The 26,500-nt window shown below is 37.9% G+C and overlaps 1 protein-coding gene across 6 annotated transcripts in view; it reads right to left on the bottom strand.

Moving 5' to 3' along the window:
* The window catches only part of CCDC171 (coiled-coil domain containing 171), a 303,028-nt gene that overhangs the window by 30,887 nt on the left and 245,641 nt on the right, over nt 1-26,500 (bottom strand). For 4 of the 6 annotated variants that reach the window (XR_007122375.1, XM_047700701.1, XM_047700700.1 and 1 more), the window contains one exon: nt 13,227-13,379. The exons of 1 other annotated variant lie outside the window; for it this stretch is intronic. Coding sequence is in view for 4 of the 5 variants with exons in the window: in XM_047700701.1 (XP_047556657.1) it covers nt 13,227-13,379 (153 nt within the window). In the remaining variant the exon portion in view is untranslated. Of the gene's footprint in view, nt 1-13,226; nt 13,380-16,606; nt 16,756-26,500 lie in introns of those variants that run through there. One more of the 6 variants, XM_047700704.1, reaches the window with a different exon arrangement.

The following is a 26,500-nucleotide window of genomic DNA, read 5'->3' as shown; positions in this document are numbered from 1 at the left end:
TTATAAATTTAGAAACAGGCGCTCATTTGATTGTTGTGAATTGAAGCAAGAACAAAATGAAACATAGTTAGAATCTAAACAGTGAAAATCAGTACTGGTAACTTCAGCTGAAGAATGTTAGAACTGAGAGGGAACTGAGATTTTATCTACTTGAAATCCTTCATTTTAAAGCCAGGAAAAACCAAGACCAAGGAGATTGTGTGATTTATTTCCCAAACCTCTACGGTGAGTTGTTAACAAAGGTTGATCTGGAACCTGTGTCTCCTCCGATTCCCTGTCATGCTGCTTCCTAGCACAACATGTTGCCACTTGGTATAAACAAAAATCTAGCTTTCAATCCATACCACCCAAGACTGAAAAGAAATACTTTTTTAATGTGGTAAAACACACTCAACATAAAATTTACCGTTGTAACCATTTTAGAGTCTACAATTCAATGACTCAAGTGCATTCACAGTGTTCTGTGACCATCACCACCTCTTAGCTCTAGAACTTTTCCGTCACCCCAAAAAGAAACCCCATCCCCATGAAACAGTCATTCTCCATTCCTTCCTCCTCCTTCCTGTCAACCACTAATCTGTGTTCTGTCTCTACGGAAACAGAACATGCCTGTTCATATAAATGGAATCCTATAATGTGTGGCCTTTTGTGCCTGACTTCTTTCATTTAGCATAGTGTTTTCAGAGTATGTCCATGTTGTAATATGTATCAGTATTTCATTCTGTTTTATGACTGAGTATAGACCACATTTGTTCATCCATTCATCAATCGATGGACATTTGGGTTGTTTCCATCTTTTGGCTCCTGTGAATAGTGTTGCTATGAATATTTGCTATTTTCCTTTTTTTTTTTTTTTTTTTTTTTTACGGTATTCTTCTCCAGTGGAAGTGGTATCTCGTCATGGTCTTGATTTCCATTCCCTACTGACTAATGACAATGAGTATCTTTGTCTGTGTTTATTGGTCATTTGTATATCTTCTTTGGAGAAGTATCTACTCAAGTCCATTGCCCATCCTAAAAATTAGTTCGTTTGTCTTTTCTTGTTGTTGAGTACCTTACATATTAGATCCCAATCAGACATATAATTATAAATATTTTCTCCCACTCTATGGGGTATTTTTTTAATGTACAAAAGTGTTTAATTTTGATTAAGTCCTATTTGTCCATTTTTTCTTTTGTCATTTATGCTGTTGGTATCATATCTAAGAATCCATTGCCAAATCCAAGCTCATAATTTATCTGTTTTTTACTAAAAATTTTAGCTTTTCTATTTAGCTCTTTGATTCATTTTGAGTTCATTTTCATAGATGGTATGAGGTAAGGGTTTAAGAAAATACGTTTTTTTAAAATAAGCTTTCCACCTCAGAAATAAACCCCTCATACTCACTGAACCCATGCACAGTTCAATTTAATTTAGTATACCACCATTATCAGAAAACATTTACTGAGTACCCACCATGTAAGTAAAAGGTATTAAACTGGTCAATTTCTGTGTATGAGAGTAAACATACAGAAGCAGGGGTCCCAAAAAAATCTGACAAAGTTTAAAATTATTTAAGCGGTATGCTGAAAAAAGTGTTCCTTGTCACAAATAATTTTGGGTCTTTGTTTTTGTTTGTGAATAGGAAATGAAATGTACAATTTATATTATTTGAAAGTACTTAAAATTTTTATCATAGATACAATAATACACAATAATATTCTATTCATTCTCATTAAGTGTTTGCTAGAGAAGCATATGAAACATAGCTCGATGAGAATTAATTTCAGAAAATTTTGTGTGGGAAAAATTAGGGGGGAATTATGGTTTGTGCAAAGTACACATGTTCCATAACAAGTATGTATTGAATAAAAGTTACTGAAGGAGTATTCTCCCAATTAAGTTTAATTCAAATCAACCGGGCACTTCCTAAATCAGATCATTATAATGAATTTTTAAAAATAAGTAAGACATGACCTCACAGACTCACAATATGGTAATACCTATACAACTACGTGATTACATAAGCCAGAGCACTATGTGGTGCTCAGACAGATAAAAGCCGTGATGAATGAGCATAACAAAGGGAACCCTTACTTCTGCCAACAGGGAGATGAACTGAAAGCCAGATGGAGTCAGCATATACCTGAATGTCTATAATAAAGAATTTTTACTCTATCAGGAAGAAAGTTTAGAGCCAAAATGTGTTTTGAGTCAAGCTGTGGCCTGCCCATATCTGTGTGAGAAAGGTAACACCTGCCACTAAAGCACGGCAGACAGAAGGGGTAAACTACATATGCAGAAACTCACTGGAAGACCATTGCAATGACCCAAAGAAAAGTTAATGTATTCACAACGGTAGAAAGGTGAGAATGGACCTAGGCATCTGTGGTGGTAGAAACAGGGAGACTTAGTGAGTGATTGAATATTGGTGGCGGACAGGAAGTGGGACAAATGTTTAGGCTCCTGCCTTGGGCTGCAAGGTGGATAGTTATGTCAGAGATAAGGAACATAGGAATGGAGAATGTGGGAAAATGGGGAGTGACAGAGGTGAAGACCATGTTCAGTTTGGGACCCCCGTGAGTCTGAACTGTTTGCAGAAAACTGAAGGGGAGATTTCTGAGAATCTAACAGCCAGCTAAAGCCCTCAAAGAACCCAATTTTGTAAGAAAGATAAAAGTGTAAGAGAGATACTCATAAGCATATTCAATCACTGCTACTCTTTGAACAACCAATATAAATAATTAGAGCATTAGACTGTCGAATTACCATCTGTATTTTCTACAACCTGATTGTACAGAAAATTCACTGATTGATGATAATGGTCTGAGTTTGAAACTTTCCTTCCTGCCACTCCACGCTTGACCCTCGCAGTATTTCATCAGTGAGGAATAGAACTATATAAATATGTAATATTTATATAACATATATATTTATATTTATATAACACGTATTTTTTAAAAATATATTTTTATATTTATACTTATATATAAAATCTAATATATCTAACATAAAACGTCTAATACTATAGACATATGTTATATTTTTACATAATTAAGTATATTATATGTGCATGTTATATACATGTAGAATTTAGGATATCATGCCCCTAAGTCGCTATCTAGACATCATTCATCGTGAAAGTAGCTCTTTTTAAACTGCATCATACGAGAACTAAAAGACTAGAAAGGAGGTGTGTGGCCAGTGGGATATGCATTATTAACCTTCAGGTCCCTATTTACTACACCAACCAAAGCCTGAGTTTCTGGAATATGAGAAACCTTTAAAAGTCTGGATATGTATGTCAAGGATCAAAGGAAAATGTCTGCACATTGACCGGTCTGTCCCACTTAGTGATATTTTATGTTTCCGTTATTTAGCTCTGTTAGTATTCAGAGGCAGGGGCTGGAGCTTGTGATAAAAATATGGGAGAATTTAATGAGCATCTAAGTAAGGCAGTATTCAGCAAAAGGGTCCAATGAGAGTTGTTATGGCATCAAATGTCAGTGACCTTTGAGAATAAATAGTAAATACATAAAGCAAAGGCAGTAGACGTTTGCAATGGAGCTGTTGGCAGACATCACAGTCAGCCCAGCCTGCTGAGAATCGCGCTTAGGGCTGCATGTATCTGGCCCCTCCTCCAGCTCATCTCTCCATCTCATTGGCTTTGCTCCAGTCACACAGACAGACTTCCATTCCCAGAGCATCCTCTGCTTTCCCCTGTTAACTCCTAACTTTTTTTTTTTTTTTAATTTTAATTCTAGGTAGTTAACAGAGTGTTCAATCAGTTTCAGGCGTGCAATACAGTGATTGAACAATTCTCTACGTTACTCAGTGCTCATCATAAGTGTACTCTTGGGATGCCTGGGTGGCTCAGTCAGTTAAGCATCTGCCTTCAGCTCTGGTCATGATCCCAGGGTCCTGGGATCAAGTCTCCTATAAGGTTCCTTGCTCTGCGGGGAGCTTGATTCTCCCTCTCCTTCTGCCGCTGATCCCCCTGCTTGTGCTCTCTCTCTCTCTCTGTCTCTCTCTCTCTTTCTCTGAGAAATAAATGAATAAAATCTTTGGAAAAAATAAATAAGTGTACTCTTAATCCCCTATACCTCTTTCACCCATTCCCCCCCCCCCCACCTACCTCCCTCTGGTAACTATCAGTTTGTTCTCTTAGTTAAGAGTCTGGTTTTTGGTTTGTCTCCCTTTTTGTCTTTGTTTTGTTTCTTAAATTTTGCATACAAGTGAAATCATATGGTATTTCTCTTTCTCTCACTGACCTATCTCACTTAGCGTTATACTCTCACTAGATCCATGTGTGTTGTTGCAAATGACAAGATTTCATTCTTTTATGGCTAAGTAATAGTCCATTGAATATATACATTACATCTTCTTTATCCATTCATCTATCCCTGGACACTCGGGCTACTTCCATATTTTGGCTATGGTAAATAATACTGCAATAAACATAGGGGTGCACATACCCTTTTGAATTAGTGTTTTCTTATTCTTTGGATGAATGCCCATTAGTGCAATTACAAGATCATAGGGTACAGTTCTGTTTTTACTTTTTGAGGACACTCCATACTATTTTCCAAAGTGGCTGCACCAGCTTACATTCCCATCAAGAGTGCATGAGGGTTCCTTTCTCCCCACAACCTCACCAACACTTGTTGTTTCTTGTGTTCTTGATTTTAGCCATTCTGACAGTGTGAGGTAACCTCCTACTTAGTCTTCATGGGTTTTTTTACTATTATGTTCAGCTGCCAGCATATGGTCCATCATAAGTTTTTGATTTGGTGTTCAACAATTCATTAGTTATATATAACAGCCACTGCTTCATGTTTTTAACCAAGATCTCAATTCCTCAGGTGGGGCATCCCAAGGCTCCCTCAGGTTCCCAAGCTCTGTGTTCTCACAGCGCTCTGTGATTTGACCTCAACATCATTCTTTTTAATTATTTGTCATAGTGTATTTTCCACTACCTGAAGAGCCATGACGGCAGAGATTTGTCTTTCTTTTAAAGACTTTATTTATTTATTTATTTATTTATTTGAGAGAGAGAACAGAAGCGGGGGGGGGCAAACAGTGGGAGAAGCAGACCCCCGCTGAGCAGACAGCCTATGCGGGTCTCCATCTCAGGACCCTGGGATCATGACCTGAGCTGAAGGCAGACACTTAACCGACTGAGCCGCCCAGGCGCCCTGAGATTTGCCTTAATCCACACTTCATTCTCATAGGAAAGCACCAAACAAGGAAACAGAGGCTTTGGATTCTAATCTGTTGGGTTCTAAGTAAAAACCCGGCAGCAAGGCTCTACTATCTGTACTGCACAGCACTGCACAGTCTCTCTCAAATTAAGTCACGGCTTAGGGCTCCCTTAAGAAAATGATTTTTTCTTGAATAGTTAAAAATCTCAATAGTAAACATCTTGAATCAACCGGGATGAAATGTTTAAATGTTTACGAGAGCAACTTAACTAGAGTAAGTTACTTAAATTGTCGGCTTCTTGAACCACACAACACTAATACAGACAAATAATCCTTCCTTTCTCAAGAAATGTAATGAAAACAAATGTGGCAAAAAATTATTTGAAAACTTAAGAGACAGGGGATTCTTATAACCAAAATATTCTAAATCTTTGACCTTTATTAACAATATGATACCACTTGACAACTGTCAAATCTGACATAATCTGAACAATAGACAAAGATATCTTCCTGCAAAGATACTAACTGAAATGTTCCTCCAATTCGTAATTTGTTATTTCCTCATAAAGAAAGTACTATAGAGGCGCCTGGGTGGTGCAGTTGGTTACGTGACCAACTCTTGGTTTTGGCTCAGGTTGTGATCTCAGGGTCATGGGATTCAGCCCCGTGTCGGGCTCCACGCTCAGCACAGAGCCTGCTTGGGACTCTCCCTCCCTCTGCCCCCTGCCCCTCCCAAGGGCTCTATTTCTCTCTCTCAAATAAATAAATAAATCTAAAAAAAAAAAAAGTAGCATAGAATTAAAAACACACTGGTTAAACACAGAGTGGAAATGAGGCAAAACAATACTGTAGCTTGCAGCATTGTAACTCAGAGCAGCATGTCTGTGTTTGGCATTTCGTGTTTCGCAGACTGAAATGCCACGTGTTTCTCCCCAGCCACGGGTGTGCCGGTCCCCAAACACCCACAAGTAATTGGCTTTGATTGCTGCCCTGGTCTCTCCTGGGCTGTCTGTGACTCAAAATCTCTTCCCCGGAAGCCCCTCCTGGTTACTGTTACTCCAGCTAAAAGCCCCAGAGCAGCCCTACGTTAATTGGTCAAAGACCAACATACTGAAAATGTGAAAATACTGGCAAGCGCATGTCGGAGGAGAGCCCTAGATGCACTCCAGCGTTGTTAGTATCTGTTGCTGGACAAAAATGAAAATGTCACCTTAAGAAGGATAAAGTTTCTAAAGAGGACGATTCACATCTACAGTCTGATCAATCTCTTTCTCTGCATCACAACCCCATGATGTATCGGTCTTTATTAATAATGAATATTTATTTTTCATTCTCACATAGTTAAATGGCTAGAAAAGATGGTTAATGAACATACACAGACTGCCCTCAGTTCATTAAATAAGTGAAAACAGCAACTGTCATTAATACCGGACTTAGTATGAGCTAAAAGCACAGATTCAAGGGTTGTTTTAGTTCCTTTGCCTCCTTGTTAAAAGGTTTCCTCATGGATACATGTATTTTTTAAAACTATATGTAAAGCTTAGCTGTGGGAAGTATATGTAACTATCAGAAAATGTTTTACTGGATTTATTAAATGAAACGTATTGTGAAATTTATTGAGCATCTACTAGTATGCCAGACAGTGTCTTTAATCCTCAAACCCCACCCTACAATGTAGGCAACTGTATCTACACGTTACAAATGTAGAAACTGATGCCTAGGGTATTGTATGGGTAATAACACAGACAGGATGGACATTCAGGCCTGCTTGACTCTAAAACCTTAGATGAAGGCCCATGGGAAGGAGGTGATGGGGGTTGGGCAGGGATTAGAAATGAGAGCTAGAGTGTTGAGAATGGCCTAAATAGCAAATACTAGAGAGACCAAATAAGAACATCAATAGCAAAATGGCCAGAGGCAGAATCAAGTCAGATTATAGAGTATAAGGCATGGATTGGATGGTGGGAGAATGGATTGGGAAGATGGGGTTTGGTGTGACTGTTGTAAGCAGTGTCAGGTTCCAGTGGGTACAGGCTGGGTGGGTAGGTTGGCTGTCTTTAATTGAGAGGGGGAATGGAGCTAAAGCAACAGTACATCTTCTAATATTTAAAAAAAAAAAAAACCCTCTTCCATCATTTAATTCATTAAACATATGTTCTATCCATAAGGCCTATTTGTCAAATCAAGTAAAATAGCAATTTTCATTGGTCTTCCCCTTTAACAAGGTGTCAGATTGCTATGCGTTCTTCAAAAGCTCCTGCAAACATCTCATCTTTCACTGACAACATTAGGCAGAATGAATGCCTCCTTTGTCTGTGCTCCCTAGATTTTACACATAACTATTTTTGTGATTTGCTTACGTGTTTGTTTCTCTTGTTAGAAGAGGAACACACAACAACAGAAACCATGTCTTCTTGCACTTGTCCCCATAATACAAATAGAATGGTAAATAAAAATCCAAAAATATCAATAATCATATTAAATGTATGTGGTCTAATTACCCAATTAAAAGTCAAAGATTATCAAATGGTTAGACAAAACAAAACTGAACTACATCTTTCTACAGGAAACCCTCTATAAATATAAACACGGGTAGGATAAAAGAAAACGATGGAAAAATAGATATCATAAAACACTAACAAAAAATACCTAGAGTACAAAATGGCAAAAACTGAAATGTTAGGGGCGCCTGGGTGACTCAGTTGGTTAAGAGACTGCCTTAGGCTCAGGTCATGATCCTGGAGTCCCAGGATCAAGTCCCGCATCGGGACTGCTCAGCAGGGGAGCCTGCTTCTCCCTCTGACCCTCTCCCATGTCATGCTCTCTCTCTCTCTCAAATAAATAAATAAAATCTTTTTTAAAAACTGAAATGATAAAAGTAGACAGTACAGTGAACATGGCCAAAACCAGACTTTCGGAGGCCTAGGTTTAAGAAGATATTGAAACATGATTAATTCGTTCCCATCTTAGGATATAACTCCCTGAACCTGCTCTGAATACTCCATCCCAGTCTCCCACTTAACAGCTAAATCCTTGAGATGGTTGTTTAAATTCACTGTCTTTTTTTCTTTTCTGGTCAACTCTCACTTATCTCTCCATCTCTCACTGAAAGAGCCTTTGCTAAGGTTATAAGGGCCTCCATCCACTAAATACAAAGGCCAATTTCAATCCTCCTTTCGCTTGATCTTCAGCAGCATATGACACTATCGATACGCCACCCTTTTTAAAACACTCCATTCTCATGGCATCACACCTTTTTGGTTTCCCTTTGACCTCTTTGCCTATTCCTTCACAGCCTCCTTTCCAACCTTATCTTCTTCTTCTCAAGCATTGTATGTTGTTTTTCAAGATTCATACCTAGGCCTTTTTTTCTTCTTACTCTATAAACCATCCCTACATATGGTCTCACTCTTGTGAACAGCCTCAAGTCCTATCTATATGGCAATGACCTAAAATGTATACCTCCTGGTTGGCATCTGGCTTAAATTCCCAATCAAGCAGCATTTTTGATCTCTCCAATTGGATGTCTCAGAGGTACCTCAAACTCAACATACTCAAAGATAAACTCACAATATTCCTTCCTATTCCCATTGTTTCTCTCTCGGTAAATGAGATCATTGATCCATTTCCAAAAGGAGAAAGTCCAGGAATTATCTCACATACCCCTTTCTCTTGTTCTTCACACCCAATTGTTCCTTCACACCACAGCCAAAGGGATCTTTTTTAAAAAAACCAAATCTGAGAAAGTCACTCCTTCTTTAAAGTTTTCCGATGCCTTTTCCCTTACTCTTAAAACAAGGAGGAAAAAGTCTGACTTCTGTCCCTCTCCAGACCATCCTTACCTCATTCAGGCCACTCTTGGCTCTGCTCTCTTTATTCTAGCCCCACTGGTATTTCTCAATTTCTTCTGTCCTTCACAGGGCCTTCCAGATGTTCCCATTCCTCCTCCTGATCTGGGCCACTACTGTCCTTCCGCATACCCAGTCTTCAGATACTAACTCAAGCATCACTGACCCTGAAAAAGCTTCGCTGTTGCCTTAGTCTAGGGTAAGCTCATTTGCTTCAAAAACTCTTACATGCTTCAGTTCTTTTCTTTCAGAGCACTTATCCTGGTTAGTAATTACATATTAGAGTGATTATATGAAAATAATTTCTTCCATTGTTAGATTTTAAGTTCACAAGAGCAGGATTGTCTGTTTTGGTTCACATAATGTCCCTTGGACCAGAATTATGCCTGCTCTAGAGTAGATGCTGAATAAATATTGAACTAATGGATAAAGAAAAAATTAAGAAGCAAGAATACAAAGAATACAAAGAAAGCAGAGCTCAAGTAAGTAGAGACCAGAAAGCCAAAGAAGAAAAAGTCAATAACGAGTGAAACAAAGGAGGTGAGCATTTAAAGAAGAAAGTAGTTAAAAGCTTCATACGTTGCATACGTTGCAGAAAGATTAAAAGGCATGAGAAGGAAAAAAATAAAAATAAAAATAAAATAAAATAAAATAAAATAAAATAAAAGGCATGAGAAGGAACTAATGGATGGGAGCAAGCAGAAAACTATTTGCGACCTTTGAGAAAATAGTTTCAGTGTAATGATAGACTCCAAAGCTAGATAGCAGCAGAGCTGAGGAATGAATGATTAGAATGACAAGAATACAGAAGAAGCAAGTGGACTACTTTTCAAGAATGTGTCAATGAAAGGAGGGGATACGGGCTGCAGAAAGGATGGAGAGCTCAGTCACTGGAATATACTGACGGTGATCACAGAGGAGGAATCACAAGCTCAAGGCTACGGTAGGAGGCAGAACAAAATGACAGGGTTTGCAACTGAAGATGGTAGGTTAGTAAATTATCTTTTCCTGTGGTGCAATCCAATTACTTTCTATCAAGATAATGGTGATAAAAATAATAGCCGGGGTGCCTGGGTAGCTCAGTGGGTTAAGCCTCTGCCTTTGGCTCAGGTCATGATCCTGGGATCGAGCCCCACATTGGGCTCTCTGCTCGGCAGGGAGCCTGCTTCCCCCTCTGCCTGACTCTCTGCCTACTTGTGATCTCTCTCTCTTTCAAATGAATAAATAAAATCTTAAAAAAAAATAGCCAACTGTTGTTGTTGTTTTTTTCTTTTTGGACTGACTACTCAGTAAGTACAAAGCAAAGTGCTTCAACACTTCTCACTGGAGCTCCCAGCATCTTGTTAAGGAGTGGGACCATTACCCCATTTTACAGATGAAGACCCTACTTAGCCATACAATGAGCAATTGACAGAATTGAAATTAAATCCAGATTTATTGACTTCTATTAGCACACACTATTGATTCCTAATTCCCTTGTTCCTTGACTCATTACCTTACAGCTACAAGTGGCCACATGGCCCAGCCAATGGGATGTAAGTGCAAATATGTTTGGAGCTTCCTTGGAAGGCTTTTCTTTTTTAAAATATATAAATAAATATATTTCCATATATTTACTATCTATCATCTAGTAAATGTATATTAAAATTTATAAATATTTAAATTAAATCTATGCAAAATACACTTAAATGGTTTTTAAAGGAAAAGCCTTCTAAGGCTTTATTATATATAAAAAGCAAATATTGCTGGGCCATCCCATCCTCATTACTTGAATGTGATTATAAACCCTAGAGCTGGCTGCTGTTTTATGATACTGAGGGAGTAGCAGAAAAATCACAGAGAAGCTAAACCACCAAGAGCCATAGGACAACAGCGACCTACACCTAGACTTCTTGCTATGTGAGGAAAAAAAAAGAAAAAACACAGAACCAGGATTTTTCAAATTACGTTGATCAGGTTATTTACACTTGATTATATTCCTAATGAGTATAATTCAAAAGTCTCTGCTCCTATCTACGAAACTCTATCTCCTCTCCTCTATGAAATACTATGAAAAGACTGAGGCTCTTTCCACCTCCCCCAGAGAGTTCTTAAGGAGTTCAAGGTTGAAATGCATACACAAATGTCTTGAAAAATAAAATTACTATAGCAACTTATTGCTGTTTCAAAAATCGTAAGTCTCAACCAAGAAAAGAGATCAGAGTAAACATCCCGTAGGGACACAGGATAGGGCAGTGTTTTCCTAGAACGACAAATCATAATCTGCTGGGAGGTTTTTCACATGACATATGTCCCCTTTTGAGAATCACTGCCAGGGTGAAAACCACCTCGTACAAACAAGATGATGAGCATATCCTTACAGATGTGTTCAGGAGGGGAAAGGTTGGGGAGTAGAGTTTTATGATGACAGATAGGCACACTTTCATTAAGACATCAGTAGGACAATAATTGGTAAAAAAATAATAGTAATAGTAATTTTTTTTTAATCCAGGGGGAAACAATCCCACCTTATCAAGTATGGCCTTTCTTAAAATGCAAGTATTTACTTTTATATGCATAACAGTAACAAACAATAAATAGTAGTATGACCCAATAAAGCTAAAGGAACCTAGACAGTATAATGAAATACCAACCAACGGGACCAGAGCATTCACAGGAAGAAATGTAAGTATGTTTCAGAGAAAGGCTAGAAAAAATTTCAAATGCTTTAATTTTTTAAATAGGTTTCCTCTTCGTTTTAATTTATCTTGGTAGAGATCAAATTTACTACTCTCTCATTAAGAAATTAACAAAGTCATTTTTTTAAAAAATTGAACTCAACATCTCAGGTCCCAAATTATTGGTTTGGTCATTTTACTGGATGTAGTGCCAGTATTTTCACTCATGAGACATTAGTTAAGCACCTACTGTGGGCAAGGCTGTTCTTGCCTTTAGAGCGCTGTCAGAGCAGAGAAGAAATAACCCAAATTGCTTGTCTCTATGGAACTTATATTCTATGAGAGTAGGGAACAGATAATAAGCAAATAAATACAACGCAATTTATGCCAATCAAGAATAAGTACTATAATGAAAGAAAGCAAGGAAGGTGTAAGGTCGACAGGCCATTTGGGGTGAGAATGAGACAGAGAATTTGGGGGTGGGGAATGGTTGGTAGCTGCAATTTTGAATATGATGGTCATACAGGTTTCATTGGGATGCAGACACCTGAGGTGAGATCTAATGGGGCCATAGAACCAACCCATAGCCACGCAGCTATTTGCTTTAATACTAAGTCTTCTTCTGTTGAATGTATCAATTGAAAAGGGTTAATAGCCAAAGGCAAAAATATTTTAAAAAAAGACTTAGATTTCCAAAATGTGGAATTTTTGACTAGGCTACTGGTGTGCTGGTGTACTGAGTTTTTATTTTTGTTTTTAAATAAATTACTGCACTGGATCTAAAAAAAAAAAAAAAAAAGTGATACTGTTTTTCCTTACAAGTTACCCTGAGTCATTATAATCAGGCCAAAAAAGGAAAAAAGGCACTCCAGTGATTGGTAACCTTCTGAAGCTCACTGTTGATATATTTATTTGCCTTTGGAGGAAAGTTTTAAATGTTTATTTGGTTCCTTTATTCATTTTTTGATACACCCCAAACACATATTTCAAATGAAGAAAATTTTGTTTACTCTTAAATGAGCCCAAATTTCATCATGGGCTAAAATTTTAAGACATAAAAATGACTGCTGAAACTGAATTTTAATCATATAGATGAATCACAACATGCATCTTTAGCTAGGCATGTATTATGGATAAGTCTAGTTTTCTACAGAGAATAATCACATGTTCTAATTACCATTTTGGTTATACGCATAATTAATAATATTCTGTCTTAATGGGACACACTGAATCTTCAGACAGTTGCAAGCTTTAACTATGCGTACTGCCAAATCCAACTGTCAGCTGGGCTGCCGAACACAAAGGAATCTTGATGTAGTGTTTGAGCATTGCTAACAGTGCGCATATCTTTATACATGATACAATGGAAAAATTAATTGCCTCTCTTTCTTCAAAATTTTCTCCACACTAACAATTTCACATTGCTTGATTGATCACTTACCCTAAATTATATATATTGGCAAATCTCATGAACAAAAAAATATGAATGTAAACTTGTGACCCCAGACACAAAGAAGAAAAGCAATGTTGTAGGACTTACTGATTGTAAACTTTCATTTTCTCGTAAACAAGCCGTGTGAAGTTCTGACTTCAATGTTGCAATGTGACTTCGATGAGATGTCATTTCCTTCTCTAATGTAGCAATTCTAGCACTTGCAAGCTGGTAGACATCCACGAAACTTTTAATCATAGCCTTAAGAAATAATGTCACATACAATTCAAATAAAGATGTCCCCAAAGAAGAATTTCCATAATTTGAAAGCAAAATCATTAAAATTTTAAAATAAACAACTTTTCATCTTTCTTTCAAATAATAAAGCTAACCCTCACATTTTATATTGAGAAGAGGGACTATTTTAAGAAAGTTTGGGAGAAAATAATTGAGACTTCTTTTCCAGAGCATATATTTAAATGAGATGTACTTTGATCTATTGTGTTTAAAATTTAGAAGGCAATTTTTAAAGATGGCACACTTATTTTCTTTGTGAAGTTAAATTCAAGTTGTAATTTGACCTAAATTTCAATCTTGAGACATACAACAGATGGATATATAAGCAAGATATTTCAAAATGAGCTGAGTTAGTAAAATTTTCAGTCCACCTAAAAAAATGGTTTGAAACAAAAGGAGCTGAAATAATCCTGTAATTTGTTTAACAGTAAATAATGTGATTCTTACATTGTACAAAAAAGCATAATTGTGTTCATTCATATAACAGAGGACTGCTCATGTGTTATACTATGTATAATAAAATACAGGTGTGTGTAAGTTTTTCTCCCCTCTAAATAAGTTATATTTGGGGGATCATTAAACCTCTGTATAACATTTTAATCATATTTTACAGACTTTTTCTTCTAAAGCAACCAGTAGTGAATTTTAAGTTCAAGAACACTATCACAACTTTTTAAAAAAGTCTTTCAAAATACCTCAAGTATAACAAAAACCAAATATTTCAAAGATATATTCAAAGAGAATATTGTATTATTTTCGAGAAAAAAAAAATGTTCTAACCACAGCAACAAACTAGTAAAATGGTAGACAGTCTGAGAATTTCTAAATTCTATTCAATCCAAAGAGTCTGATTTGGAAAAGCTTTGAGAAACTGGATATTTAGCAATTCTGAATGCACATGAAATAATGTGGTGAACAAAGAATAAGAAACAGTGTATACACTGTCTGAGAAACGGAAGTAGGTTAACTACTTGTAGGTAAAAGTAAGAAAATACGCACCTTTTCTCCAAATAAATTCCTATTTGCCCTAAAATATTAAGCTCGGACACCATCTCTTTCAAGAAACCTCTTTTGAACCCAAAGGCACTGTTAACATTTACTCTAGCTTTCTGTGGAGCCCCCCTCATGCTTGCTTTTATCATAATGCTTATTGCTTTAGCAGAAAAGTATTAGTTTACGTGTTTCTCTTTACTAAACTGAGGGGCTCCAGATACTATGCCTAATCATCTCTGTATCATCAGGGATGTTAGTGGCTCACAGTGAGCACTTGTTTGAATGAATGAATGAATGAATGAAAAGATTTTTGAAAACCCCAAGTTGAAGCCATATGTTGGCATAAAATATCTTATAGGAAAGGATGAAGATATTTGGGGAATATCTTAACACTCTAATGTATGAATTATTAACTATACTTTGTTCAAGTTGAAAAAAGAAGTGAGAGCACAGCTGTAGGCACAAAAGGACAGAATACACAAAAGAGAATTCTATTACCCAACACTGAACAAGCATGGTATGACTTCATGTTTGGGAACATCTCTACCTTACTTTGAGTCATTTCAGGATGAGCTTATATCTAATACTAACACAAAATATTTCTCTGGGTTTCAAAGGTATGTAAAAACCAGAAACTATAAAATCCTATCTGCTTCTTCCTATGCCAAGTGTCTCTCTACCCATAATTCATTCATCTTCACCAGGTGGTAGACCAGGTATTACAAGTCCTACTTCGGTCCAGTCCCCACTCTGCTGCTTACTCAGCCTTGCTCTGTTGGGCAATGCCACGTCATCTCTCTGGGCTTCCATTCTCTCCCTCCATGAAATGGGAAGAAAGGTCATTTTCTCGCCTACTTCCAAAACTGTTGTTAAGTCTCAGGTAATTAAAAATCTAAGGCAAAGCCATTCTCTTCATCCTTCAACTACGTTGCATCTGTGTAAGAAAGCCCTCCAAAAATCTCACTCTCACTGATTCTCATTGTAGTATTACTTTAGTTCTATTTTTAAATTCTCCACTAAGATCTTAATGAGACAATCTGTGATAGGTGGTTTGCATACATATGTTCTTGTTGGATAAGGACCTAAAGTGTGTAAAAGGTACAAAAATATGCATAAGCGCTTATTGAATAAAAAAAGGAAGTACTCTTCTGTCAGTATGGGCTCCTGAATTATTATTTCACTGTTAAGGCTTCTAATAGTCCAAGATAAAAACCTCAACATTTCAAAAATTATCCCACATCCTAAATTTAGAGAAACATATTTCATGAATTCTCATGTACATGATATTCCTTCAAACCTCTTTTTTAAAAAAATAAAATACTTTTTGGAGTTACATCTAAATTTTTATATGGTGGATGGACCAAAAGTCATAATTATTTTGGCTCCTTCCTTGATCTATTTTAATAACTAAATCCTAATATTCAGCACATATTAAGAGATACCACATATTATTCTTTATAACACTAAAAAGAATATAATGATAATCGATTTTTTGCATCATTCCTGCTTTGCAGGAAGCCTGCTCCTCCCTCTCCCACTCCCCCTGCTTGTGTTCCCTCTCTCACTGTGTCTCTCTCTATCATAAATAAATAAAAATCTTTAAAAAAAAAAACTAATGATTACTGTATGGTGACTAACATAATAAAAACAAAACAAAACAGAACTGCCCACTGATAATAAAACAGCTCCCATTTATGATGTCCTTTTTTTAAAAGTTTTTACTTAAATTCCAGTTAATTAACATAGTGTTATATTAGCTTCTGGTATACAGTATAGAGAGTCAGCACTCCCATACATCACCAGCATCCTGAATCCCCACCATGGATTTCACCCATCCTCCCACCAAGCCCCACTCTGGTCACCATCAGTTTGCTCTCTAGAGTTAACAGTCTGTCTCTTGGTTTGCCTCTCCTCCTCACTCTCTCTTTGCCTCTCCTCTCCTCTCTCTTCTTTTTGTTTCCTTTGCTCTTTTGTCTTGTTTCTGAAGTTCCACATCTGAGTGAATTATTATGTCATTCTCAAGGAAGAAAATCTTACCATGATAACACACTCATAGTTTTTAATATCAAATTTTGTTGATGAGCACCTGGAATTAAAGGAAAATTATTTTCTTCATTATCAAGAAGTGACTCTGGTAAGGTTGCTCATTTGCTCTCCTTTCAATATTTTAGTAACGTAGGGAAAGGCAGAAAATGAGAGCTGAAGGGCCTATTGCCAGCAGTCTACAGACAGTAATGGTCTCCCAGGCAAGATCCAGTCTAAGATCTGGATTGGGCTCTGCAGTTTGGATGTTTGGTTTCTGGCCCATCCACAGTTATTTGTTTCACCTTGACATTCCAGCGGAAAGCTGTGGAGGAAAGACTATCAAGATGGCTGACCACCAGCCACCTCCTTCCTTTGCACACTGAGTATGTGTGTGTGTGCATGTGCGTTGCGTGCATGTGTGTGTATTTAAAAGCTGCTAAGAATGCCACCAGCCAACAAGAATTCTGAGAAATCAATAAGGAATAGAAAGTAGAAAGGACCATAAACAAAACTTTGCAGAAACCTTGCACATACTACAAGCAAAGGAAGGAAGAGCCCACACGAGGGCTTGAGGCTAAGCATAACCAGCCATAAGAAGTGGGCTTAACCTTGTGTTATAATATCCCTGAGACCTTCTATTCTCAATAAGAAGTTATTATTAATGATTTTCGGTTAAAGAAATGTTTTATAATTTTAAAAATCTTGTATAACTTTCTGTGATAACTGCTGTCTAATTCTGAGTCTAATTCTTAAGTCTAATTCTGAGTCCCCACATGCACCACTCCCACAAAACATGGCTAAAAGATGAGATGCATGGGGCACCTGGGTGGCTCAGTCAGTTGAGCACCTGCCTTGGCCCAAGTCATGATCCCAGGGTCCTGGGATCAAGCCCCGATTCGGGCCTTCTACTCAGCAGGGATCTGCTTCTCCCTCTCCCTCCCCCACTCCTCCGACTTGGGCTCATTTTCTCTGTCTCTCTCTCTCTCTCTCATATAAATAAAATATTTAAAAAACAAGGAAAGATGAGGTGCAGGTGACAGAAGGGCACCATTGGCTGTGCTGTGAATCACGACACTAATGTTTCAATCCCATCAATTAAACAAAAGCTTTAACTGGAATTTGGGCTAGAAAATTTCCAACTTCCCTGAATTCATCAATTGCTCTTTAAATATGCCGTGGTTTTTATTTTAACAAATACACTTTTGTTTTGTTTTGTTTTTTGTTTTTTATTTTATTTTTTCAGTATTCCAAGATTCATTGTTTATGCACCACACCCAGTGCTCCATGTAGCACGTGCCTCCTTAATACTCACTACCAGGCTTACCCAACCCCCGAATTCCCTCCCTCAAAATCCTCAGTTAGTTTCTCAGAGTCCACAGTCTCTCATGCTTTGTTTCCCCCTACGATTTCCCCCAATTCACTTTTCCTTTAACAAATACACTTTACATTAAATATATCATATTTCTAACAAGGTTTCAAAACACACACTTTGGTTAGGAGATTATGCTTCACAACTTTTTACATGTACCTAAATGAATTTTTATAAATTCAGATAGTTTTTAGAAAAAAAGTTGAGAATTCTAGACATATTTTCAAACACTATTTTCATAACGCTTTCTTCCTAAAACTCCTTCAATAAAGCAGTTAGTTTGGCTGTTGTCACTGCTGTTTTTACATATGTCACTTTACCTTGATGTAAAAGAACGTGTTTTGTTTGGGAGGGTTTTTAAAATAATTTTCTAAATAAAATGCTCTTGACCGCCCCTTGACATCAAAGAGAAGGTCCAACTAAAGACTTGGAATCATTCTCTTTTTGTTAAAGAAAATTGCATAATTCATACTACGTTCAAGAGCACTTTGAAGCACTTTATCACAGGAAAAGAACCACCTTATATAGAAGATTTTAAAGACTACCTTTTAACTCACTGCAAACTATTGTAAAGATTACACCATGTAAAATATTTTAATCCGTAAATTCACTTAAACAGACGGGCCACATTGAACAGTTCATGTTGAAACGCACAAGAAGTAAATAAACCAGCAAGGATATCTCTCCCAGCCCCTATGCACTGTGAAATCCTCCCTCCTTTCCTTCAACACACCTTATAAGAACGTCTATGTCTAAAAAACGAACCAAGTGATACGCCAGTCCATACCAAAGAGATCTAGCCTGGGTTAGCAGGGTGCTCCGCTCAGGGCCTCAGCACACTGAAATTAAGGGTCAAATGCAGGTACAGACTCGTCTGAGATTCAAGGTCCTTTTCCAAGCTTATTCAAGTTGGTGGCAGAATTTCTTTCCTGAAGGCTGGAGAATGGAGGTCTCCATTTGCTTGCTGGCTGTCAGTCACGGTTACTCTCAGTTCCTAAAGAGTGCCTCATGTTGTTGCTGGATGGACCCCTCCTTTCTCAACATTGCTGTTTGCTTTCTTCCAGGCCAGCAACAGAGCATCTCCCTCACTTTACCCTCTTTTAAAAGCCTCATCTGATTAGGTCAGGCCCATCCAAAATGATCCTGTATTTACTGGTCTTGCCCACCCTCAAAAGGAAGAGATTAATTACATGGTAGGGGCACATCAGGGAGAAGGGTTTGGGGGCCAACTTAGAATTCTGGTAATCACAGCCCAACCACATACCTTACACAAAAATTAATTCAAAATTGACCACAGACTTAAATGTAAAATATAAAACCGTAAAACTTCTAGAAAAAAAAAATAGAGGAGAAAATCTTTGGCATCTTAGGGCTTGAAGTGTTCTCAGACGGAATACTGAAAGCATAATCCATAAAAGAAAAAAATCACTAAACTGAACTTCACCAGAATTAAAAACTTTTGCTCTCAAAAGATCCTGTTTCTAAGATTAAAAGAAAGCTACAATAGGGGAAAACATTTGCAAATCACTTTATATCTGATAAAGAACTGATTTCTAGAATATGTTTTTTTAAAAACTCTCAAAACTCAAAAATAAAATGACAAACAATCCAAATGGAAAATGAGCAAGAAACAAGAAAATGGTAAGATACATTTTACCAAGGAAAACATAAAAATCTCAAATAAGCACATTAAAAGATTTTCAAAATCACTAGCCATTAGGGAAAGGAAGGGGAAAAAAAAAAACAACACGGTGAGATAGTACTCCACACCTACCAGAGTGACTAAAAGGAGAAACTGTGACAACATCAAAAGCTGGTGAAAAGGCAGAGAAATGATTCTCATACATTCTGGTAAGAATGAAACATGGTACAGCCCCTCTAGAAGACGGTTTGACAATTTCTTTATTTTTTTAAAGATTTATTTATTTATTTATTTATTTATTTGAGAGAGAGAGTGTGTGTGTGTGTGTGTGTGAGAGAGAGAGAGGGTTGAGGGACAGAGGGAGAAGCAGACTCCCCACTGAGTAGGGCTCGATCCCTGGGACTTTGGGATCATGACCCAAGCCGAAGGCAGACGCTCAACCAACTGAGTCGCCCAGGTGTCCCAAGGCAATTTCTTTAAAAATTAAGCATACACTTACATTTGGTCCAGAAACCACAGTCCTAGGTCTTTTTTTCTAGAGAAAAAAATTTATTCAGGGACACCTGGGTGGCTCAGTCAGTCAGGCATCTGCCTTCCACTCAGGTCATGATCCCAGGGTCCTGGGATGGAGTCCCGCATCGGGCTCCCTGCTCAGTAGAGAGCCTGCTTCTCCCTCTGCCTGCCACTCCCCCTGTTTGTGTGCTCTCTGTCTGTCCATAACAAATAAATTGATAAAATCTTTAAAAATTTTTTTGTTCATTCAAAAATCTGTACATGAATGTTCATAACAACAGCTTTATAGGTAATAGCCCAAAACTGGAAAAAAAAAAAAATAGCCCCAAACTGGAAACAATCAAACTGTTCTTCTCAAACTGTTCTAAACAAATTGTGAAACATCCATACCATGGCTACTGGTGTAACAATATATAGGAACAAATTATTGATAGACACCACGACGACGGCGATGTGGATGGATCGCAAGGGTATTATGCTGAGTGGGGGAAAAAAGACAATCTCAAAAGATCACATCCTGTAGGATTTCATTTATTTATCATTGACAGAATTATAGAGACAGAAAGCATTTAATGGTTCCGAGGGGTTAGGGAATGATTCGGTGTGGGGCGGAGGGGCGTGCGAAATGTCTAGAAAAATGGTTAGCTGATGGAGATCTTTGTGGCGATGCCACAGTCCTGTATCTTGAGTGTGGTGGTGACTACACAAACACACATCTGCGATAAAATGTCATAGAACCCAGGGCGCCTGGGTGGCTCAGCCAGTTAAGCGTCTGCCTTCGGCTCAGGTCATGATACCAGTGTCCTGGGATAGAGCCCTGCAATGGGCAGCGGAGAGCCTGCTTCTCCCTCTCCCTCTGCCTGCCGCTTGACCTCCTTGTGCTCTCTCTCTCTCTCTCTCTGTGTCAAATAAATAAATAAAATCTTTAAAAAAAAAAAAGTCAAAGAACTCTACACACACACACACACACACACACACTGCACTGATGTCCATCTTCTAGTTTTGATAGTGTACTAAAGTTATGTAGGATGTAACATTAGAGGAAACTGGGTGAAGGATACTATTTTTGCAACTTCTTGTGAATCTATAATTATTTCAAAATAAAAAGGTAAAAAAAGCAAAGGGAAGCAAAGTCCCTATGCACATATATAGTCTACTCCTGTTTAATTAAAAAGGGGGGAGATACATAAATTTAATTATATATCTACACATATTGTAGAAACACATGAGAGAAGAACAAAACTGCTTCCAAAACTTTTAAATGGTATCTGCTTATCTGCCAAAGTCTCAGACTAGATCTTTTTATATCTTAACCAGTCTTTTGCCTATAACTCCCAAAGACTCCTTTATGGAGTCACATGAGCAAGACAACCTGAGAGGATGGCAGACACCTGTGTCCATTTGCTCCCTGACTGTCACAGCAATGCCAGCTGTTCTGGGGCTGGAGTACAGCTGTGGCCCCAAAGGAGTCGAGGCAATCTGAGGGGCTTCTGTCCCCAGCTCTATTCTCCACTCGAAGTCAACCCCACATCTGCCCTAAAAGTTGGGCCAATGAGGGAGGTGGGCTCCCACCCTCTCTACCATCAGGAATCACCAAATGAGTTGGGATGGAGGACAGTCAATAAAGTCTAGGTTTGCTCCAAACTGGGCCCAAAGGTGTTCTTGCTTCCTTCATAGTTCCCATACTGCAAGGCTTGCCTGGCCCCTAGTGCTGGCAACCGCAGTTACCATGTGCCAAACATCGCAGTGTGAGCTTTGCATACTCTTCTAATTCTGGCCAGGACTCTGTGAGACACGTTATCTCTACGATTAGGAAACCAAGGTTCAGGGATGTTAAGTACCTTACCCAAGGTCCCCTCACTAATAAAGAATGGCACTGGGGTTCAAATTCACGTCCGTTCAATTCCAGAGTCAGTGTTCATTCCATGTGTTGCAAGTTTCCAAGGTTGCTTTAAATTTGGGGTTTAGTGTTTTTTTGGTTTGTTTGGGGCTGTCTATTATACCAAATTTCTCAGTAAGAGCAGCAGAATTAATCTAGGCTTTCCAAGTTTCAAAAAATGCACAGCTAGTCTATCACAACATTCATTTAACTGTCGATTCAACCCAGGCTCTCTCCTCTCCTGATGGAAAGGGTATAAAAACAAAGCCCCTCTTGAATTTTGCTATGAAACCAGGATTCTTGAAGTTCCCAAATTCAATAATTATTACACCACATTGACTTGGGACAACCAATTTTTCCTTACGTAATGGAAATATTTATTTCAAGTAAAGGAACTTCAGATGACATTTCTTGAGCCTTTAATTCCGTCTATAGAATATGGGTTCAATAAACACTTGCAACAAATTCATGAGTCTCTATTCTGTCCTAATATGTCACATAATTTCTACACTACCCCCCAAAACCTCTTTGGATTTTAGAAAAATGTAATTTGAAAGAAGGCCATGAGATTATTTTAATGAGAAAAAAATTAAATTAAGCTTACAAATTAAAGCAAATCTATCATTCATACAATAGGTTATTTTGAAAATGACACAATTTGGAAAAATAACTTCTAGTGTGTTTCATTGACTCATATATGTAAAATGGCAGTGTGTTGTACAGCTCCCAGCTATCTGACTCAAAGCTCTGATGTTATCAGTGACAGACATTAGAAGACTCCAACTACCAAAATACCCCAAATCCTACCCACAAAGAATGCGTTCTTCTGGCTCATACATCCTCATTCTCTATGAGATCCATGCACAGTAAACATAGGCATGGAAGGAATATAAATATAACTAAGAAATTATTTTTAATTCCCATTTTACCAGCTACAACTTGGGAAGGCTTTTATCTTGTCATATCTGGGATGTTACCTGGAAGAAAAACGACCTTTTCTTTACATAGAAACTAGGATTTTGGCGAATCAAGTTTTTCCCCCTCTATCTCTCATACAAGATGTTTTCCCATTCCCGGACAGCCCACTTTTGACCCAAGATGTCATAGGGGGTTTTGCGCGTGTACTAGAATTACTATGTTTCCTTTAGAGACTGGTCTGGGTCCCTGCTACCACTTAAGATTGGGTGCTCTTATTTCTTTAGTACAGGGCACGGTTAAAAACACGTGTAACTAGATATTCACTGCAACGTACCTACAGACACTGGAATGCTTTAGAGTAACGACAGTGACAATGGTAAGGACTGTAAATTAGAAGAAAACATTTTGTTGCAAATATACAACCTTCTTAATCAAGTTCAACTGAAGACAAAATAGCATGAATTGACTTGATGCCGTAGTGTGTAGATGCAAGTATGTTTTTATTGGTGTTATTTTATAAAGAAAAAAGAGAATATCAGAGTTCATTTTCCCCCTTTTTGCCATTTGAAATGGCCCTGGACCTGACTTATCCCATCACTCAAAATTTTTACTGGCACTACTTTGAAGGATGTAAATATAGTAGCTTTTCAGGTATGAGAAGGAGCCTCATGGGAAACCATATTCAGCAGAGTTGCAGAATACTCTTGCATCAGATTTTTTTTTAAGTGATGTTTTCTTTATATCGTGTTTAGACTCTAAACTTTCTGCTGGCCTCCACTCAACCATGGCATATACAACTTCAATGTGCCAAGAACAAGAACAATTCTCTTTCAAATATGTTATTTCCAACCAGAACAGAATCAAAGCCAATCTTGAAGCTAAATGCAGCTTCTAGACTGATGGTGATTACTGCTTTTATTATGCTAAAGTTTATCATAAAGAAAGACCAGAGGGATAAGCAGGAACATTGGTTTCCTACACAAATATGGGAAAGAGATCACCAAAATAATCAAGGACTGAGAAAAAAAGTTTCTCCTGGAAACTCTTGCATATGGACATGAAGTCATAAAAAAGAACAGTAATCTTAAAAAAAATTCTAAAAGAAATGAGTTTCTCAAAAGATACTGCTAGATTAATAATAATAATAATAATAGGGGTGCCTGGGTGGCTCAGTGGGTTAAAGCCTCTGCCTTCTGCTCAAGTCATGACCCCAGGGTCCTGGGATAGAGCCCCGCATCCGTCTCTCTGCTCAGCAGGGAGCCTGCTTCCCTTCCTCTCTCTCTGCCTGCCTCTCTGCCTACTTGTGATCTCTGTCTGTCAAATAAATAAAATCTTTAAAAATAAAAAGAATAATAATAGTAATAATAACTAATAACAATAAATTACCTTGCTTTAGGACTTAAAAATTTAAGCAACATACCAAATGTCCAACATATGCTAAATTATACAACTTTCACTGGGTTTATTAACAAAGATTGATAAATTGAGAGTAGTTTAGTTATTGGATAACACAGAATGAATTGTGAGTCATAGGAAACTGTGAAGAAGCTTAACCTCATTACTTTAGCTCTCCTTCAGGAAAAAAATAACTTATTACAGTTACCATTCTTGAGCACCTACTATGTGTTGATATCACTGGTAGTTTTATAATGGGGATTATTGGGCTGCTTGGATGTTATTGACATAGAGGTAGGACAGTATGGTATGAGTGTACAGATAGATTTTTGGATTTGATTGTGATGGTGTGAGCTGTGATGCAGGCAGCCTAGCTTTGTCCAAATGTCAAAACCATAACATCTGGCACTAACGTGCAGAAATGTTTATATCCACTTACAGCCCTCGGAGACCAGAGTTACTTGGACTACTATTCACTCCTTATTTTAAGTAATAGATACACGTGTGAAGGTGATTTAGATTCCTCAACCAAAAGAAGGGCATTTTCTAGCTATCCTAAATAATATATATACAAATCTGAACACAGTCTTGTTTTCTGTGGCAAAATGTATAATCTCTAAGCTTTACCCTGTACTTGCAATTTAGGACTTATTTAGTACAATTTAAACTGAGGCTCAGAGTCCATAACTAACTTTCTTAAGAGCACATTGCTAATAAGTGGCACAACTGGGAATCAGAGGTCCATCTAATTCTAAACTCCTTGCTGTTCTCCTTAATACGCACACAGTTCTACCTCTTACGAAGGCCGCGATAGAGAAAATCTCGGTTCATTCATTAACGTATTCACCAAGTACTTTTAAGCACTTAACTATGTTCTAGATGCTGAGGATGCAGCAGTTAAAGACCCTCCCCTGCACTCATGGGTCTTACATTCTAATGAAAGACAGGTAATAGACAAATATATTCGGTCACCTGCTATGAAGGAAAATTAAACAGGGTCAAGGCTGTGAAGTATGAAGGGAGAAGGGTGGCTACTTTAGTTAGTGACAAGAGAAGGCTTCCATCATTTGACACTTAAGCAAAGCCATGAATGAATGAAGGAGCGAGCCTCATGAAGACTTGGCATATGGCATGCCAATTAAAGGGACCAGTAAGCTCCAAGCCTCAGAAATGGGACTATGCTCCGTGTGCTCAAGCTACAGCAAAAAGGTCAGTACTGCTCTACACTCAGGGACTGAAAGACAGAGTGTTAGAACATATAGTTGGAAAGAGGCAAGGTCCAGATCATGAACAGCCCAAGGGCAAGAAGAGAAGTTTGAATCTTATTTTAAGGGTGATGTACAGCCATTCAGCTGTGTATTAAGAGAGGAATGGTACATCCTGATGCACATTTAAGTTGGGGAAATAATACATGCTTAAATTTCATATTGAAACTGAGTAGATAAAACATTAATCGAGTAGATTATCTCCCCCCAAAAGCCAAATGGCTCTTCTTATTAAAAAAAAAAAAATGGAGGAGAAGAATATAAAACAAGACTAGTGATGCACTGAGACTCTTTCCCTGCCTTTACACTTTCCGAAGACTGCCGGCAAATGGGTTCCCATGTAAGTGCTTGTTTTATCCCTCTTGTGTTCTGAGGTTCTGTTTTGTAACTCCTCTCTGACTGCACAACCCTCCTCGGTCACCCAACCTTCTGTCAAGCACAGGGCTGGGGACAGAGCAAGAGTCCCCTACATACTCGTCCAGTTTGATTCAATTAACAACATGTAATATTGGCATGGTTCTTCGTTGTAGAGTGTGTGAGACTCTCAATTTCAGTAATAATGGGGACCGTACTGAGAGTGCCTACTTATCTTCCTCAAAAGATATTTGGGACTTAACAAAGGGCACTTAATATTTCAATAATCTCTTTCTGATTTACACTTTTGGGAGACAGAGCAAAGTGATAACCAGCACTTCCCATTTGTCTGTTTCACAGGCAACCTACAAAGATCCAGCTGCTTTCATCAAATATGGTAGTGTAGCAAAGACACGGCCTTGTTGTACTCTTTTGGGGATTCGGTATGTCAATTTCCTTAAAGGAGTGGTGTTAATACAAGGAGAAAAGTTACAGAAATAAGTGGCTCACAGGGCTAAGAGCTAGTTGATCATGACCAAAGAAAACTGCTCAGTCCATTATCTTAAAACAAACAACTTTCAGGGAGTGCAATTGATCTAAGCTACCCTTCCACATACAGAGAAAATGCATGCACATAGGCACACAACAGTGAATGCCTCATCTTTCCTCTTCTCACATAACACTGTCAGCCTTATTTATGAATCTCGGCAAAGGACACCTATAGTTGGTATC

The sequence above is a fragment of the Lutra lutra genome, chromosome 13 (genome assembly GCF_902655055.1).
Source record: "Lutra lutra chromosome 13, mLutLut1.2, whole genome shotgun sequence".
Classification (NCBI taxonomy): domain Eukaryota; kingdom Metazoa; phylum Chordata; class Mammalia; order Carnivora; family Mustelidae; genus Lutra; species Lutra lutra.
Note: the sequence above shows the minus strand (reverse complement) of the source record. Positions and strands in the feature narration are given on the sequence as shown.